We start from the raw sequence: 19,278 nt of genomic DNA on the forward strand, positions 1-19,278 counted from the left end.
GTCTGTGGGTCTGAGTCACTTGGACACCAGAAAACATGCTTTTCTTCTAGGGGTCTGGAATTTTAGTGACCACTGTCCTCACACAGGCATTGGGCAGCCAGCTTGACCTGGACTCCACGTGTGGGTGAGCATCTCTGATGGACGATACCTCCCATCACATCCTGACTTACTGCTGTGGGGCTTCCCTAGGGGAAGGGCCATGGGAACTGCACCTGGTCTCTCTGACTGGCCCCTGTGCACCTCCTGCCCTGGACAGTGCATGCTGTATCCTTTCCCGGGAGTAAGTCTCATCTGTGTAAGGCTACAGGCTGCAAGTCCTCAGGAAGTCACCAGCCCCGGGGCTGCCTGGGCACAGTTAGAGTCAAAGAAGTGGGATTTGCTGGAACCATCCTGACTGTGAAATATGGTGAAAGCTTGTTTGGAAAAAGAAAGATGAAGAGGTGGAGGTGAAAGACCTTTGGTGCCTGGTGGGCTGCAGAGGCACCGTCTGTAAGTGGATCAAGTTTCCCATGAACTTCAACTGCGACACGCCCGGCCGAGGAGACGTGGTTTGCAGATTCTCGGGCGGTTCTTGGCTGGTCTGGATGATGCAGGTGGGAGCAAGTGCAGCTCCTGACACAACTTCTCTGTTCCCGTCAGGTGGGGAGGGAAAGACTCAGACTTTCCAAAGGTGAGTCTGGATGAGCCTTGTGTGGGAGGAGTCAAGGTTTAGCTGGGTTACAGAGGCTGAAGCAGAGCTTCATGAACCAGGAAGAGAGGGGGAGGCAAACCCTGCAGCAGGTACTACACCAGCCCCGCCCTGCCCTCCAGCCAGGACCCCAGGCCGTGAAGAGCCAACCCTGTCAGTGCGAGCTCAGCACTGGGGATGTGGGTGACTGTGCAATGAGAAGACAGAGGGAGAGGGGGAGGCTGCACTCTGTGGCTATGGCATCAGAATGAGAATGAAAACTGATGCAAATGCATGGCTGCCATTTCGCCAATGCTAGAGGGCTCATCTCAATCAAAGAAGCTGCAAAAAGAAAAAAATATTGGTGAGCCACAGCTTCTAGCTTTTCACCACTGGTGGCAGATTGGAATTTAAGCTCTTTGAATATTAGAAATAGAACAAATTTCCATAACTGGTGATGGCTGCTATTATTTTTTTCTATCAAAGCTTGTGGAAGAGACATGCAACAGGAAGAAAAGCACTCTCCAAGGGGACACACTCCTGGAGGTTTTCTGGAGTTTTCAAAAGCAGTTTTTAGTTTGCTAATGAGCTGTCTTGAATCTGATGTCTGCCCCTTTGGGCTGATGACTTCCCAGCCTCTAAGCAAGTGACTCAGATCTGCAGATGGACAGAGAGAAGGGCTGAGGCCAGCCTGCTGGTCAGTGGGTGTGGGCAAGAGTGTCAGGCCACATCTCAGCCTGGCTGCCTCCCAAGAAAAGCTGAGACTCAGACCCAGGGAGCAGCAGGTTCAGGACGCTGCTCTGTGAACTGTAGGCTATGAAAACACTGCGGGTGCTGGCTGGCTGGGTCACCTGCATCCATCCGCCCACAGGAATGTTCTCTGACCACCAGAAACCAGGCTGAAGATTAGCTGTACGATCCTGGTTCAGAAACAACTGCCTAATGCATGATTCCTGCAAAATGGACAGCCAGGCTGGGTGGGCAAGCTAGGGCTGTGATCCTCCTTGCCCCCTGACAGCTGGCTCGCAAGCCACCAAGCACTTGCGGGGCAGCGGGTTATTAAACGCCCTGTTCCCAGGCAGGCTGTGTTAGGCTGCTCCTGGTAAATAACTGCAGCAAAAGGCTCAGGTTGTGTGAAGCTATTTTAAACTTTTGTAAAAATTCATGATTTCACATTGACCCCTCCTGAACAGGACGCACCTGTCTGGTCACATTATGTGAAAATTTACTTTGTCAAAATGCACCTCAAAGTGCTCCACTGTAACCATTCCTTTCTCATGAAGATCTGCATGAGAATAAGGAATAGCTGTGCAAGACTGTAAAGCTATGATTACTGAATGGGACATACTGGCTTACAAAATAAAGGAGAAAAACCAAAACGCCAGGATCAAAAGACACAGTGGGGTGGGGGAGCGAGGGGCATTAATAGACATGTTTTCAAAGCCCCACCTGAAGTCTTCCCTCCACCTTCCCCCAAAAGATAAATGAAGAAACTCCCCACACCACCTTTTGAAGCAAATGCCAGTGCCCAAGTTCAAAGTGCCTGCGCCTGGCAGCGCTGACCACGGACAGTGGGGCTGACCAGCTCCTGCAGCTTCCAGGCTGCCCAGTCCAGACGCTGTCCAACTTGAGCAGAGGGTGAACTGGTGTGACAGACAAGGATACCATCTGGAACTGACTGCTGCAGGCGGTCCCCTGAACCCAGGGACAGGAGCGGGTGATTACTGACCAGGAGGAACACCACAAGGGGCCTGTGAATCTGACGGTCAGACTGGGGTACCTTACACAGCAGACTTGGTTTCCAGGGCACTGGTGTGTCATTTGGGGTGCCCCTGCTGGGTGGTCCCTAGTTATCTAGCATGGCCTCAGCCCTGAGGATGTAGCCCACTGGCCAGAGCCACACTGGGCTAGTGCTGATACCTCAGATGACAAGCCCTTGGGGGCTCTGACTCCCCATCAGGGGACCCCTGAGAGACAGGCCACGAGGAAGGTCAGGCTGTGTCTGGTGACTTGGACCACAAAGAAGCGTCCAGGGACGGGGCAGGCAGCTGGGAGCCTCCATCATGAAACTGAGGAGGCTGCTGTGACTCAGTGACTCAGGAGGCTTGAGTCCAGAGTGAGGGCAAGGACTGGGCTGCGGGTCCCAAGTTCCCTCACGGGGGACAAGGCAGTTTGGATCCAGCCCCCAGAGCGCCGTTGATCTGCCGTGGGACTGTGGGCGGCACTGTCTTGTGCTGGTGCCCTGAGCATCTGTGCCCCTCTCCCCGTGTTTAGCAGCATCACCAGGGCACCATCCTGTCAAGGTCAGGGTGTGGTACATTTAGCAGCATCACCAGGTCGCTGTCCTGTCGCAGACAGGATGCAGTGCACTAGGAGCTGGGATCAGGTTCTCTTTTCACATCTCAGAACTCCGTTATTTCCCTTCCATGGTGACGTGGGTTTTCCACGTGATGAAGGAATGGATTGGCCTGCCTTTGTGTCATGATTTCACTGTGCGTTTCACTCAAACAAGACTACCTGATGTGTCTGCATTGGGTCGAAGCCTAAGACTCCTGAGTCTCACGTGAAAATCCTGGTACCTTCTTTTACAGCGTTTGCAGAAGTACTACCAGCACAGCTCTATGCCACATGGCCTCTCACCTTCCTAAAGAGAGGAGCCAGCGGAGCCATCCTCCCTGCTGACCGTCACGGCTGCTTTCTGCTTGTCACCGTGTGTACCAGGCATGTAAGGTGACAGCTCTGGTGTGATGGGGGATACCCATGACCCACCAGAGGATGCTCTGCAGAAAAAGGTTCAGAGGACAAGGATCTGAGCCTCAGATGAGGAGGAGAGGGCCAGGCAGACAGAGGTGATCTAGGTCGTGGAGGAACCACACGCAAAGGCCCAGAGATGAAGGACAGCAGGCATCCATGCTGACAGAGGAGACCCTGGGGCAGAGCCATGCCTGTGCAGGGACAGAAGCCTCCTGTGGCCCCAGGCCATGGAGATGCCTGCACGCAGCCCCAGAGCCACACACGGGCGGGAGATGCGCCTGAGTGTAAACTACGACAGAAAGTGACCCTGGCCACGAGGACGGCCCTTCCACTGTCAGAACAGGGACGTGCAGGTGAGTCTCCAGTGTGCTGTGTGACAGGAAGGGAGTGTGGCTCCCAGAAACCCCTCTGGGAACAGTGCTGACTGCAGTGTGCAGACTGCTCCAGGGCATGGGTTGAAGGATGGCAGGGTGGAGTCCCCAAGGAAGACCACAGGACCACAGAATGGGTCTCACCGGGATGGGGTAGTGAAAGAAGGGGAGTCCTGCAGCCAGATAGACACGCGAGTGCAGGACACGTGGAGAGGGAGGAACTGAGCCTCTGAGCTGCACGGACCCCCTGGACCAGGGTCGCCGGGACCTGCCTCTTGAGGGAGCAGGGCTGTGTGCAACTGCCTCCAGACTGCGGGTACTTGGGTTGTATCAGTTCCCTGGATCTGTGGAGACTTAGCCAGGAAGCAGGGCCTCCACAGGAGTCTCAAAGGAGGCCCCCACCTCCTCTCTGCCTCCTGGAAACACTCATGAATGGGGGGAGCAGAAAGTAGCCACCTTGTGATGGTTTTTAAACTCCCTGGAGGTCCGAGGCTCCCCACATTTGCAGAGAACTCAGGGCGCTGGGGGCCAGGACACAATCTGCTCCTGAAGCAAGATGAACATATGTGCGGGAGCACCTGCATGCTGGCTTCCGCCTGAGACGGCCCGGGATGCTTCCCCAAGAGGGCCCAAGGGATGCTAAGGAGTGTGAGTGTAAGGAGTCTGAGCTGAGGCACAGGTGAGAAGGGAGGCCAGCGAGGGCAGAGGAGACAGCAGACACCTGGGGTCCGCAGGAAGGTGAGCACACAGGAAGAGGGCTGCGGGCCTGGCCAAGGCTGGGAGGATCTTGGCTGCTGCCAGCCAGGCCACCTGCTTCCTTGGTGCCACATGAGATGCCTGGATGGCAGGGTGCTGGGCCAGGCGGGTTGGGATCCTGGCTCTGAGGGCACCTGGGGTGAAGCCCAGGTCTGCCCCACTTGCATCCCACTTGGCCTCGGGATTTTAGGGAGAAGGGCCCTCTTGAGGGGCACCCCAGGCCCTTGGCTCATTCCTCTGCAGGGGCTGCAGGGAGAAGACGTGGAGGAAACAGCAGTGGGTGCAACAGTCCTGAACCTTGGAGGCCAAGGAAGAGCGGACACAGGGCAGAAGCGAAGGAGCCCGGCCTGAGAAAGTCACGTCCAGAGACCTTGCAAGTCAGCCTGTGGAGGAGCAGCAACGGCCACGAGGCGGCTGCAGACCCAGACCTGCCGGGGAGCCCGGTGCCCAGATGGACACAGTCTCTGCCCGAGGGACCCGGGCCGTCATTCTGTAAGGGGCCGCCCAGCGCATCACTGGTGTGTGCATGAGTCTGAGCAGCGTACTCGCCAGGCCCCTCAAAGCCAATAAAAGAGAAGCCAGGAGTATAAGGGAGTCATGAGCTTCCTCTTTAAAATTAAAAATGCCTTTGGCTGCATTAAAGCAGTAAGAATGCTTGGAATTTAAATGAACTTCGTGAAAGCCTCAGAAAGACCAGGGGACTTAGAGCCTGAAGACCGAGCTTAATGTTTGAATTTTGCTACTTATTTTATGACTGTTTTGACATTTACTTAAATTCTCAGAGTCTCCATTTCACCTTTAAAGTTGGGATAATAAAAATGGCAGCATGGAAGGACGCCTTAGTGACATGAATGGGAAACGCATAGAGAACCCTTGGTGTTGCAAAGTGCTGCTGCTGGCCCCCGGGAGGCCAGGCATCTGGGAACAGAGCCAGAGACTGATGGCATGTCCTCGGGTCGGGGCACCTCAGACCCACAGGCCTCAGGCAGCCTTGCTCTGGCTAAGAGACACCTGAGCAGGCTCAGCCTCCTCACCTGGAACAGGAGGAGGAGGCAGCAGTCGGTCACTGGGGTGCCTTGCAGACTCGGGCTCAAAATGTTCTGTCACCCATGTGGAGACTGTGCACATCCATCAGCAACGCACACACACGTGCCATGCAGCACGTGTGCACCACACACACACATCTACCATGAACACATATGCACCAACGCACACATGTGCCATGCAGCATGCAGCACGTGTGCACCACACACGCATCTACCGTGAACACACATGCACCAATGCACACACATGTGCCACGCAGCACGTTCACACCACACACACGCATCTACCATGAACACACATGCACCAATGAACACACACGCGCCATGTAGCATGCAGCACGTTCATACCACATGCACACATCTACCGTGAACACACATGCACCAACGCACACACAGTGCCATGCAGCATGCAGCACGTTCACACCACACACACACATCTACCGTGAACACACATGCACCAACACACACACACGTGCCATGCAGCACGTTCACACCACACACACGCATCTACCGTGAACACACATGCACCAATGCACACACACGTGCCATGCAGCATATGGCATGTGTGCACCACACGTCTGCACCATGCACACATACACACACCGCACACATACATCTACCATGCATATACATGTGCACACCACACATTTGTACCACCTACACACATACACACACACACACACACACACAGTGCAACCCACAGCACATGTATGTACCACACACGACCTGGATGAGGCTGTCATCTGAACTGGTGAGCTAAGTAAAGCAGATCAACCCTCCTGGGGTGGGTGGGGGCCCCCCAGTCAGCCAAAGGCCTGGATGGAACACAAAGGCTTCAGGGGAGACTTCTCTGCCTGCTGACTTCAAATTGGGATGTGGGTTTCCCTACCTTTGGACTTGAATTGCGACACAGACTCTCCTGGGTCATGAGGCTGCAGATTATGGGCTGTGTCAGCCCCCACAATCACATGAGCCAAAGTTCCCCACAATAAATCTAAGTCTTTCTATATAAAGATACATGCATTTATACACACACACATACCCTCTTGTTCTGTCACTGGGGAACCCCGGTGGCCACACCTTCAGACGGAGACCACAGGGTTTCTTTTTTTTATTTAAATTTATTTTAATTGGAGGCTAATTACAATATTGTATGGTTTTGCCATACATCAACATGAATCCGCCACGGGTGTATACATGTTCCCAATCCTGAACCCCCCTCCCACCTCCCTCCCCATACCATCCCTCTGGGTCATCCCAGTGCACCAGCCCCAGGCATCCTGTATCATGCATCAAACCTGGATTGATGATTCGTTTCTTATATGACATTATACATGTTTCAATGCCATGCTCACAAATCATCCCACCCTCTCCCTCTCCCATAGAGTCCCAAAGACTGTTCTATACATGTGTCTCTTTTGCTGTCTCGCATACAGGGTTATCATTACCATCTTTCTAAGTTCCATACATATGCATTAGTATACTGTATTAGTATACTGTATTTTTCTTTCTGGCTTACTTCACTCTGTATAATAAGCTCCAGTTTCATCCACCTCATTAGAACTGATTCAAATGTATTCTTTTTAACGGCTGAGTAATACTCCATTGTGTATATGTACCACAGCTTTCTTATCCATTCATCTGCTGATGGACATCTAGGTTGCTTCCATGTCCTGGCTATTATAAACAGTGCTGCGATGAACATTGGGGTACACGTGTCTCTTTCAATTCTGGTTTCCTCAGTGTGTATGCCCAGCAGTGGGATTGCTGGGTGATAAGGAAGTTCTATTTCCAGTTTTTTAAGGAATCTCCACACTGTTCTCCATAGTGGCTGTACTAGTTTGCATTCCCACCAACAGTGTAAGAGGGTTCCCTTTTCTCCAAACCCTCTCCAGCATTTATTGCTTGTAGACTTTTGGACTGCAGCCAGAGTTTCTTGTCCTTCACGTGGAGAGCCCAGAGGTGCCTCAGAGCTGTCTCTGCATCCATCCCTGAGGCCACCTGGTTGCTGGCTCCTGGCCCACCATCCACAGACACCGTCCTTCTGTCTTCCTATCCACAGTTGAGAGAGCCCACGCTCACCACTCCACGAGCTGTGAGTGTCGGCTGACCTGGACCCAGCGGGACACTTAAACACATTGCCCTAACTGAACACCAGGGCCGCCTGCCTGGGGGGCCCTTCTGACGTGCATGCACTGCTGTCCATTCCTCAGGTCATCCTCAAGGCAGGCCTGATGCTGTGACTTCATTATACAGAACTCTCTACACGGTCCACAGCGTCACCGGTCTATTCCAGGAACTGACGGGTCATCCCTCTGGAAGGGAACACTTGCTTGAATGACCCTGGAATCACTTACACGCAGCAGCTACACTACTCAGATGTGTGTCTAACAAGCCTCAGACCTTTGGCTTTGTGTGTTTAATTTTGGTTGTGAAACTACTCTCTGCAATCTCTCCCCTTAGCTGCTTATGCTTTTCTCCTACGCTACCTCTCCAGTGACAGGACACCAGTCACCAATAAAGGCAAACATCCAATTCAGCTCAATTTAAAATCACTTTTATCTGTGTCCACTGAGTATTTGTGCTGGGGGCACCGAAGCAGTAAGAGGTGGTCCTGATCCCAGGGAATCCTACCAACAGACACCTTTATGAAGATGCATTCAAGTCACCACCATGTCCGTCTTATGAAACACTCTAAACATGAGCATCAATGTGAGGAACTGGGTGTAAAGTGGCAAGTTTTCATTCCATTGGGGGTGGACACGAACGAGAAATAAATGGGAGGCTCCCGGGGGTGGGTGTGGCGAATCCGTCCTGGTGTCGGGCTCTCCACACATCACCCCAGCAGTCCCCGCCGGATGCACACACAGGACCACCAGGCGCCACCTCCCCCCAGCCCCCAGAACTCACGGAGGCGCAGCAGGGCCTACAGCAGCCCAGCCTCAGGAAGTACCCCTTCTTTCTCTCTCACTGGCTGTGTTTGAGTCCTCAACACTCTTGCATATTAACTGTAGCTTGTGCCAGGAGTACCGTGCTATAAATCAAGTGTTTGCAGCTCCATTTACGTGTCCTACAAACGCCTGCTTAGCAGTGAAATTGCACTGTTAAATAAGCAAACTCTCAATGAAAACATCGATCACTGTCTTCACCTGGGGCTTCCATCAAACTTTAAAGTGAGGGAACTAAAATACACACCAAACCCACTCCACCTGCATATGGCCTGTGGCTGCAGGTGATGAGAGCACCTCAGATATGCACGCACACACACAATCCTGCACCTGTGTATTCAGGTAGAACTCAGAAATATTTTTTACTTGTTTTTAAAACCTGATTGTTTTTACCCAAGATGAAATAAACTCATATTTCTTAAAAGCTTTAAACTTTAATACTGAGTATTTTTACAATAAAATGATTTCCTGACATTATTTTATTTTTTTTCTGGCATTATTTTAAAATGTTGTTTTTGGCAAATACTAAAGCTGCCTTTAACCTCAAAACAAGCAGTTCTGTGAGGCTGGAGTAACTTCTGGAGCCCCTCCCACACCAGGAACTTGGAGTCCTCCCTTCCTGAACAGCACCTCCTCTGGGGATACAGGCACCATGACACCCCAGAAGCGGTCAGCAGGTCACAGGTCAAAGAACAGAGCAGACTTCTCATCTAAAGTGGCATCCAGCTGGCAGCTCTGAGCAGAGATGTCATCTTACCATCTTTCACAAGGGATCACGTGACACCCAAGCCACAGAATCTAATTAAATAGGGAAGGTACAAAAGCCCACTCCAGTTCCTTGGGATGCAAGGAGATCCAACCAGTCCATTCTGAAGGAGATCAGCCCTGGGATTTCTTTGGAAGGAATGATGCTAAAGCTGAAACTCCAGTACTTTGGTCACCTCACGTGAAGAGTTGACTCACTGGAAAAGACTCTGATGCTGGGAGGGATTGGGGGCAGGAGAAGGGGACGACAGAGGATGAGATGGCTAGATGGCATCACTGACTCGATAGACGTGAGTCTGAGTGAACTCTGGGAGTTGGTGATGGACAGGGAGGCCTGGTGTGCTGCGATTCATGGGGTCGCAAACAGTTGGACACGACTGAGCGACTGAACCAACTCCACAGACCCTAATTCCTAGTGAAGGCTGATGAGAAATGACCAATGCTCAGAATTTTAAGGGACCCTGACAACCAACAGTAACAGAAGCAGAAGATATTAAGAAGAGGTGGCAAGAATACACAGAAGAACTGAACAAAAAATATCTTCATGACCCAGAGAATCATGATGGTGTGATCACTCACCTAGAGCCAGACATCCTGGAATGTGAAGTCAAGTGGGCCTTAGAAAGCATCATTACAAACAAAGCTAGTGGAGGTGATGGAATTCCAGTTGAGCTATTTCAAATTCTAAAAGATGATGCTGTGAAACTGCTGCACTCAATATGCCAGCAAATTTTGAAAACTCAGCAGTGACCACAGGACTGGAAAACGTCAGTTTTCATTCCAATCCCAAAGAAAGGCAATGCAAAAGAATGCTCAAACTCCCATACAACTGCACTCATCTCACACGCTAGTAAAGAAATGCTCAAAATTCTCCAAGCCAGGCTTCAGCAATATGTGAACTGTGAACTTCCTGATGTTCAAGCTGGTTTTAGAAAAGGCATAGGAACCAGAGATCAAATTGCTAACATCCACTGGATCATTTAAAAAGCAAGAGAGTTCCAGAAAAACATCTATTTCTGCTTTATCGACTATGCCAAAGCCTTGGACTATGTGGATCACAATAAACTGTGGAAAATTCTGAAAGAGATGGGAATACCAGACCACCTGACCTGCCTCTTGAGAAACCTATTTGCAGGTCAGGAAGCAGCAGTTAGAACTGGATATGGAACAACAGACTGGTTCCAAATAGGAAAAGGAGTATGTCAAGGCTGTATATCGTCACCCTGCTTATTTAACTTATATGCAGAGGACATCATGAGAAACACTCGGCTGGAAGAAGCATAAGCTGGAATCAAGATTGCCGAGAGAAATATCAATAACCTCAGATATGCAGATGACACCACCCTTATGGCAGAAAGTGAAGAGGAACTAAAAAGCCTCTTGACAAAAGTGAAAAAGGAGGGTGAAAATGTTGGCTTAAAGCTCAACATTCAGAAAACAAAGATGGCATCTGGTCCCATCACTTCATGGGAAATAGATGGGGAAACAGTGGAAACAGTGTCAGACTTTATTTTTTTTGGGCATCTGGTCCCATCTGGGGACCAAAATCACTGCAGATGGTGACTTCAGCCATGAAATTAAAAGACGCGTACTCCTTGGAAAGAAAGTTATGACCAACCTAGATAACATATTCAAAAGCAGAGACATCACTTTGTCAACAAAGGTCCATCTAGTCAAGGCTATGGTTTTTCCTGTGGTCATGTATGGATGTGAGAATTGGACTGTGAAGAAAGCTGAGCACCAAAGAATTGATGCTTTTGAACTGTGGTGTTGGAGAAGACTCTTGAGAGTCCCTTGGACTGCAAGCAGATCCAACCAGTCCATTCTAAAGGAGACCAGTCCTGGGTGTTCATTGGAAGGACTGATGCTGAAGCTGAAACTCCAATACTTTGGCCACTTCATGCGAAGAGTTGACTCATTGGAAAAGACCTTGATGCTGGGAGGGATTGGGGGCAGGAGGAGGAGGGGATGACAGAGGATGAGATGGCTGGAATGCCATCACCAACTCGATGGACATGAGTTTGAGTGAACCCTGGAAGTTATTGATTGACAGGGAGGCCTGGCGTGCTGTGATTCATGGGGTCACAAACAGTCGGACACGACTGAGTGCCTGAACTGAACTGAACTGACAACCAAATGATTTTTAAATCAGGAGCCTCAAGTCTGACATTTCTGAACATCCCACAAACAAGTGTGCACATAGAATACTGAGAGAATTCAGAGGAGACTGAGATTCAAGGTCCAGAAGAGCTTAGATTTTGAGAGAATTCAGTGAGGTTTTAGACGCATCCTGCACCTCGCCCTTAGCTATGCATGTTCTCCATGGCTTCAGACTCAACACTGACCAAGATTTTGTCCCTAGAAGTCAGGAAATGGTCACACCGTCAATTAACTTGGTAGTTTTATCCACACTGACCAACTTACTGCACAAAAGAAATGCGTACCTTGTAGCTACCATCCTGGGATGATGATAAAGAAAAAGAACAAGAGGTTTGGGGAAGGTCTTCTTGGGAAGCAGGCTTGCTGGACAGGGCACGGGGCTCCACATGAGGTCCTGGGGGTATGCCAGCAGTGGGGTGCTCTTCCCCGCCCCCAGTGTGAGCCCTGGGAGTCCTGCAGACAGAGCTGACCGTCCACCTGAAGCAGCGGCCTCAGATCCACAGAGCACCTAGGGATAGACAGCCCACGGCCCAGCCTGCCGCACGAGCTGGGCACCACTCAGCCCGACGCCATCTGTCAGGTTCCCCCAAGAGACCTTCAGCACAGGCGCTGCTGCAGGGCATTCAGACTCAAGCCAAGGGCCTTCTGCCTCCACTTCAACCAGGCAGAGACCACTGACCTGAGGAAGGCATCACCAGGGTCCGAGGTCTGCCCTGCACAGAATCACCTGCTCCGGGCAAGCAGGGACCAAATCCGGGTCCTGGCCTCCCACAGCACTGACCTTTCTACGTGGCGCCAAGATGCCACCAGGCTGTAACAGCCCTGAGGTTTAAGATGAGCCACGTGGTGTAGGACAATTCTGGTACCGGACAAAACTATGGACTCACAGCCTTGCACTCTGGCAGCAGTTAACAAGCATGACCAGTTTTCTCATGAAGCCATTTTCAGTGCGCAAAATAAAGCCCTTCAAGCACAGGACTGTTTCCGTCTCCTGTCGGTGGATCGGGGTGGCTGGTCATCAAGGCTCAGGCTGGAGGAAGAGCACCATCAGGGCTGAGACACTGCCTTCTCCCCCAGCGCCCTTCCCCCGCAGCCCCGCCTGAGTTATTCTTGGTTTATGAATCACATCATCTGGCACCCCGTTCCCACAACTGCCGTTCTTTTTGGAAAGAAAAAAAGGTATTATAAATAATTTCAGTCTCTGGGTAAAGGAAACTCACTTGAAGGATTTGGTCTTCTAAAGACAAGACATCTTATGTTTAACCTAGTAAGTTAAAAGACCATTCACCTGGCATTTCGAAACACGAGGCCTCTCAGGTAAGTAACTGCTCCACTTCACTGAACATCTTTCCAGCAACAGACCCACCTGATGTGCTCACCCATGTTGTGCCCTGAAGCTCCAGGGGCCCTGCGGGTAGCTTCCCCCCACCCAACCCCAAGACCCTGCATCAGGGTGCCCAGTTCTCACTGTTCTGTGCTTTCACCGTGTTTCCCAGGAAGGAGACACTGGGAAGCTTAAAGACTTACTAAAGGTCATAATGGAATCACAAACTGACTCAGTGAAAATCCGCATCTGGGTCTTGGCAAGATCCTCAGCAACCGTGTGGCAGGGACGCTAACACACAGTGCCAGGGCTCGTCACTGCTCTGATCTGCAGGCAGGAGGCACTGCCTCCCATCTCACGAGGAAGCTGGAGGACTTGCCAGAAGGAATGTGAGAAAGCCTTACAAACTAGATACAGCAAAAGCACAAGGTGTAACAACCATCGTTCACACTGTAGACAGCACTGTCTACACAGATCTGAGAACCGCACAAGTCAAGTGGAAGAGAACGAAGCAGGGTTTTGTCTTCACAGACACACTCACTGCCAGACTCTCACTGGATCCGCCACTGGGGACAAGCTCTCAGGCATGTCTGTGGCAGGAAGGGCAGCTCACTCACTGATTTCCCTCCACTAGTCCATCGTGACATTAAAGGCTTTTTATAACCTTCAGCTCAAAAGAAACTTAGGGGGTTTAGAACTACCCAGAGCAAATGTTCAGAGAAGGCGATGGCACCCCACTCCAGTACTCTTGCCTGGAAAATCCCATGGACGGAGGAGCCTGGTGGGCTGCAGTCCATGGGGTCACGAAGAGTCGGATACGACTGAGCAACTTCCCTTTCACTTTTCACTTTTCATGCATTGGAGAAGGAAATGGCAACCCATTCCAGTGTTCTTGCCTGGAGAATCCCAGGGACGGGGGAGGGGTTGCACAGAGTCTGACACAACTGAAGTGACTTAGCAGCAGCAGCAGCAGAACAAACATTTCCACTGTTTCCACCGTTACATCCCCTTTGCCTCTGACCTCAATATGCAAACTTCCCAGCAGCTGTCCACAGGTCAACAGCCCTGCTTGCAATTCGACACCATGTAATTGGGTCCAGTGCCCACAGGCGTCCAAACCCTGCCTGATGAAGCACACAGGTTCAGCATCCTAATAAAAATGCAAGAGTGCTTACTCGGCCTATGGAGGCTTCTTAACATTAAGCACCCATTACAAAGGTACTTATTTTAACCCCACATTTTATTTTGCCAACACACACAAGGGGATAACCAGCCCTGAGGGCATGGAGGAGCACCTGCTGGCCGCATCCTGAATTAACCCCTCAGGAGTCAGACACAGGAGCGAGGGCAAGAGCCAGGAGCACACTGGAGCCAGGCTCACCAGCTCCTGGGGCCTGGGGACGATCAGGTCCCTCCTCAACCTACGTCCAGTACCCAGGTGTGGCGTATGCACCCCAAACATGGGCCAGGCTTCCTGCCGCCCTTACACCGGGCATGGGAGGCTGGCAGTTAAGCACCAGACAGCACATCACTGGGAGGAACCCAAGGTGAGAGTCACACTAAGTCTTCGTGGATATCACACCACAGGTTGGCTAACACAAAGACCAGTGCCACAGAATATATGGGAAGTACTCAAAATCTTTCCACCCAGTTCTTATATACAACTTGGTTCACAATCATTCTGTATTCCCTGTGGAGCTATAAATTCATCTCAAACATCAAATACTGCCACGTGCTTAATCCACTGGACACTTCACTACTTAGTTGTTATTATGAAACTCTGCACAGTTAAGCACCATTGCTACTTTACCACAAAATCAGTCATTCTCATAACTTCCAGTCATTTCTGCTAGCTGAGCAGGCTATGTCATGATAGGTGGGGGGTCAGGGGGGTGGGGTGCAAATGCTGTGAGATCATCAAGCTCAGGGGCAGAACCCCAGCCCATTGGGTCACCCCAGCAAAACAATTTATTAAGCTCACTCCTGCCTAAGTTTGATTTTTCCCAAATGGCATGAAGAGGCCAAAGGAACAGCATGGACAAACTGATACAGAGTCAGACCATCTAAGGGAACTGTCCCCAGTCTTTTTGGCACCAGGGACTGGTTTTGTGGAAGACAATTTTTCCACGGATCGGGGGAGGGGTGGGGAATGGTTTGGGGATGATTCAAGTGCATTATATTCATTGTGTACTTTATTTCTATAGTTATTTCATCAGCTCTGCCTCAGGTCATCTCAGGCATCAGATCCTGAAGGTTGGGGACCCCTGGTCCAAGGACCAAGACCAGACCCTTCACTGGTTAAAGGCAGCCTGTCTGGGACACACACTTGGGACCCATGGTCTCCCCTGTGGAAGGCACAGCTGATGCATCACGTGGCGGTGGCTACTTGTAGACATGTACGGACACATGGGACACGGAGCAGCAGGGGGAAGATGAATCGCCCTGCGTTTCACACGGAGGATCCAAGCTCCGACCCACCCACTCAAGAGACAGTATCTCAGTGCTCATGATTCACCCCGAAGGTGATCTTTCATACAATTTACCACCTGAACCATTTCTGAGTGTTCAATTCAGTGGCATTAAGTACATTCACGTTGTTGTGTGACCATAACAGTATATTTGTATCATCTGCAGAATATGTGTATCATCCCACGATGAAGCCCTCTACCTATAAAACCACGAAGGTGAAACAAACCATATTTAGGTTCCTAAAGACCCTATTTGCCATTAAGATACCAGAGCAACAACTACCATGTCTCAGCCTGAAAAAATTTCCAAACATTTCCTAAATAATTAAGCAACTTAATTAGACATATTAGACTGAACTATGTAGGAAAAAACAGAATTCTCAAATCTTTCACCTCTAAAAGCTACAATTTCAGCCAACTCCTCTTTCATCCCACTTGACATGATTCTTTCCCATTTCCACACCTAAATTCACAGCCTCAGGTCCTCAGCACTGACTTCAAAGAGAAATACTCCATCATGTAAACATATTTTCAAGGAAACTGCCCACAAATGGCCTCAACACTCAAGTCACAGTGGAAAGGAAGCTTTCTTAGTTCTAGAGGTTGGCTACTTGGATTCTTATAAAAAACAAAGCACGCATCTCAAACTGGAAATATTTTCTGTAATAACTTGAGACTTTTTACATAATGAACTCTCTAAAAATATAGGAAACTCACCTCAATATTTAAAATCCATTTAGATTCCCACAGAACAGTACTTTTTATTAATTCTACCACTATTCTTTTTTGCATCTCAGAATCAACAATGACTCACCTGAAAGAGAAAAACTAACCTGGAAACTGAATTCCACCTTAAACTGTGTTGTACTCACTGCTGTCAATGGACACTGTTTGCAAAATCTTTCTTTGCACGTGACTTGTTCACATTTTTCATTACTAACCAAGACCTTCAGGAAGCAGAAACAGGCTCAATAAATATCCAACCATTGTTTGTGCTCTAAAAATCACAGCCACTTACTGATAGACTGTGACAAGGCTCCTGAGGGACTGCTATGTGGACCAACACCTCCCATTTGGGAGCCTGCTTACTGGAGAACTCCATCAACCACTGTGAATGAACTATCTTCCCTAAATTCTATCATATACTTTTAGAAATAGCCCCTCAATTTGTGTGAATTGCTACCAGTGATGTTGAAACTACTTCTACATATCAGTGAGGAACCTCCTTTCCTGGAAGGCCAACACATATTGATAATTTATAATGGAAGGGAACCACCTATCACTTTTCCCTCATGAGAAGTCAGATATCGTGGACTCAGATATTATTCCCTCCTCTTCCTGCTCCCATTACCTTCTCCTTAGAACCCTTACCTAAGAATGTGCAAGGACCCAAAGAGTTATAAGATTTCATAGATAAATGTAATCATACCTTGAGAGAACATTCAGTTACTACCACCATTGCTGCAAATAAGTTAATGAGTGTAGGAGCTGATGTACAAAAACATATTCCTCTTTAAAAAAAAAAAATCTAACCATGCCTACACAAACTTCCCTGTAAGCAGTAAATATGCTCAAATTTTCAGCTAAGATGTAACTGATTGGACAAAACCAAAACAGAGACAGGGCTAAGAACTTTTTTTGAAAAATTATAGTTAGTAATATAATCTATCCATAATCATAAGTTTAAAAAATGAAGATCTTATTTTTCCAGAATACTCAGGATTTTACACTGGAAGGTACAGTGTAAACAATGCCTTGTCATGTACCAATGAGACCCTATTAAACATAACCTCCAGTCAAGACACTATTTATGATAAAAGTAGAGAAAATCCCAGTGGATTACACTCTTCTGATTATCACAGAACAGTCCATTAGGATTCATTTTGTTCAGTTAGAAAATACACGAGGAAGTGTCAGAAACCTCTGTATCATACCCAGCAAGAGTATCCCAGATGCAGACAGACATGAGACAACTGACTCTGGAAATGAATAAACTCTAATAAAACCCTGTGCACAAAAGAACCAGCAACTCTACCTTCTCCTCAGGACTTGAGTCTCTGAATTAAATTCTGGAAATTAGAAGCACAGGAGAGTGACTGAGGTGTAGACCTGCAGGATAACACTCCATGTCAATTATTTTCTTTGTTTAAATTTAAAACAACAAAGTTCCAAAGGATTTTTTTTCAGGCTTTCCCCTCCATCGTGTTTCCTTAAAAGTAATGCAAACCACCTTAATTACAACTGCAGCCACATACGTCTGTGCGACAACAAGAAACCACAGGGTCATAGCATCTCCCTCTCTAAGACACGCATACTGTTGTTTTATTCACGAAGATCCTCAAGGTTTTAAGGACATAACAACTGGCCAGTCCTACCCTGAGAGCAAGAAAAGCCTCGACAGCAAAAAGACTCTAAATCCATTCCATGATAACCAACAATGGTGGTTTGCCTTAATAAATATCATCCACAAAAGAAACAACTGAAATTAATATTAATATATTCAACTTTATAAGATAACTGGCTTCCCTTAAAAATTCAAAGCAACAATCATCTATTTCCTTTATCAAATAAAAACAGATCTCTGAGTTCTTGTCATAACACACTATAGAACCGAACCTTTTTTTTTTTGCTTGTTTCAGTCAATATATGAAATAGCTATCTTAAAAAAAAAATCAAGGTATCTAATTATGCAATCATATTTCTCAGCTTTGCACAGATATAGAACCAATAATCTCAAATCAGAAGAACAAATGCATTTACCTGTGTTCCTGTCTGGTAAGATACAGCAATGCTTCTGCAGGATTCCAGGCAAAACCTGTTTCAGAACAAATAAATAAAAGACATGCGGTTATCATTCAGGGAGAGAAAGGCATCTAATCAACCACTGCAAGTGTTTTTCTAATAAGGTCATTTGATGCTGCATAGTCATCACACCCAGAATGATCTAACAAATTAAACAGCACTGAAAAATTCTGACGACATACATTTTTCATCAAAAAGGTTAATCAGGTAAGTGTGCTGATTATATATGCTGCTCCTAGGATGGTAATGCAGTTCTGTTTAATGTATGTCCTTAATGGGTCCTCCAAGTGCCTTGAAAGCTGCACTCAGGGGGCTCCTACACTAAGGCAAATGGCCCACCAATTTTGTGATGGCTTTTAAAATATGAGATGCAATTAGAGCCTGAAAATGGAGGGTGCTGGGGTCGAACCTTGAGTCTATCTTCTAGGATCTTAGTCGAGAAGCCTTTATCACGAATGAGTCAGAAGAAAATGTGAAAGAAGAGCCTGTGTTTACCTGCACAGTTTGGTAGTAAAAGGTGCAGGAAATACCTTGTTTGATAAGCAAAACGAAAGGCTTATCATGCAAAGGCTTCCCCAAGAGGCTACAGCAACATAAGGCAACTGCAAAGCACAGACGTAAACAGAACTTGGGACTGAAGAGATCTCTCTGGGAAATTTATGATTATGCTTTCTCACCTCACTTAGGGCAAAAGCTGAACTCCTGTCTTAAATCATCCACCAACGAGGCTGCAACCATTCCTCAACCCTCCTCCCTGATACAAACCCTCAGGATCCTCAGCTAAGAAGCAAGCGCCAGCCTCTCTGAGCAAGTCATTCAGCCAGCGGAGGGGGACCAGGGGTGCTGCAAAGACCGAGCACTGCCCTCGACCAGCTCAGGGTCCAGCTGAGCAAACAACAGACTTGAGCAGGTATTATCAATGTTTGCAGCAGTTTTCCTTTGGAACAATGGCTCCCTTCCCATCCACGCCCTTATGATGCCCTTAAGTTGGGGCAATTCTGCACATGATACAGCCCACATGGAGGACGAAAACACTCGTGATCGTGAGAAAGTTCTGCCAGGTCCTGCAGTTAAAGTCACTTGACCACAAAAGCCTCTCATGTTCCTTCTGCCTATGAACACCCAAAGGGGTAACTGCTAGCCTGATCCATCAAAACATTCACCTAATGGGTGTCCGTGTGTGCACCTCTGTCTCAGGGGACAGCTGAAAGCACTGTTGC

The 19,278-nt window shown here is 48.7% G+C and overlaps 1 protein-coding gene across 1 annotated transcript in view; it reads right to left on the reverse strand.

Annotated features, from left to right (window-relative positions):
- The window catches only part of DLGAP2 (DLG associated protein 2), a gene marked incomplete at its 5' end in the record, with an annotated part of 465,714 nt that extends 447,631 nt beyond the window's left edge, over nucleotides 1–18,083 (reverse strand). Inside the window, one exon of the mRNA XM_068969930.1 lies at nucleotides 18,017–18,083. Coding sequence (XP_068826031.1) covers nucleotides 18,017–18,083 — 67 coding nt within the window. The remainder of the gene's footprint in view (nucleotides 1–18,016) is intronic.
- Nucleotides 18,084–19,278: the final 1,195 nt, after the last annotated feature.

This window comes from Capricornis sumatraensis, chromosome 4 (assembly GCF_032405125.1).
Source record: "Capricornis sumatraensis isolate serow.1 chromosome 4, serow.2, whole genome shotgun sequence".
Classification (NCBI taxonomy): domain Eukaryota; kingdom Metazoa; phylum Chordata; class Mammalia; order Artiodactyla; family Bovidae; genus Capricornis; species Capricornis sumatraensis.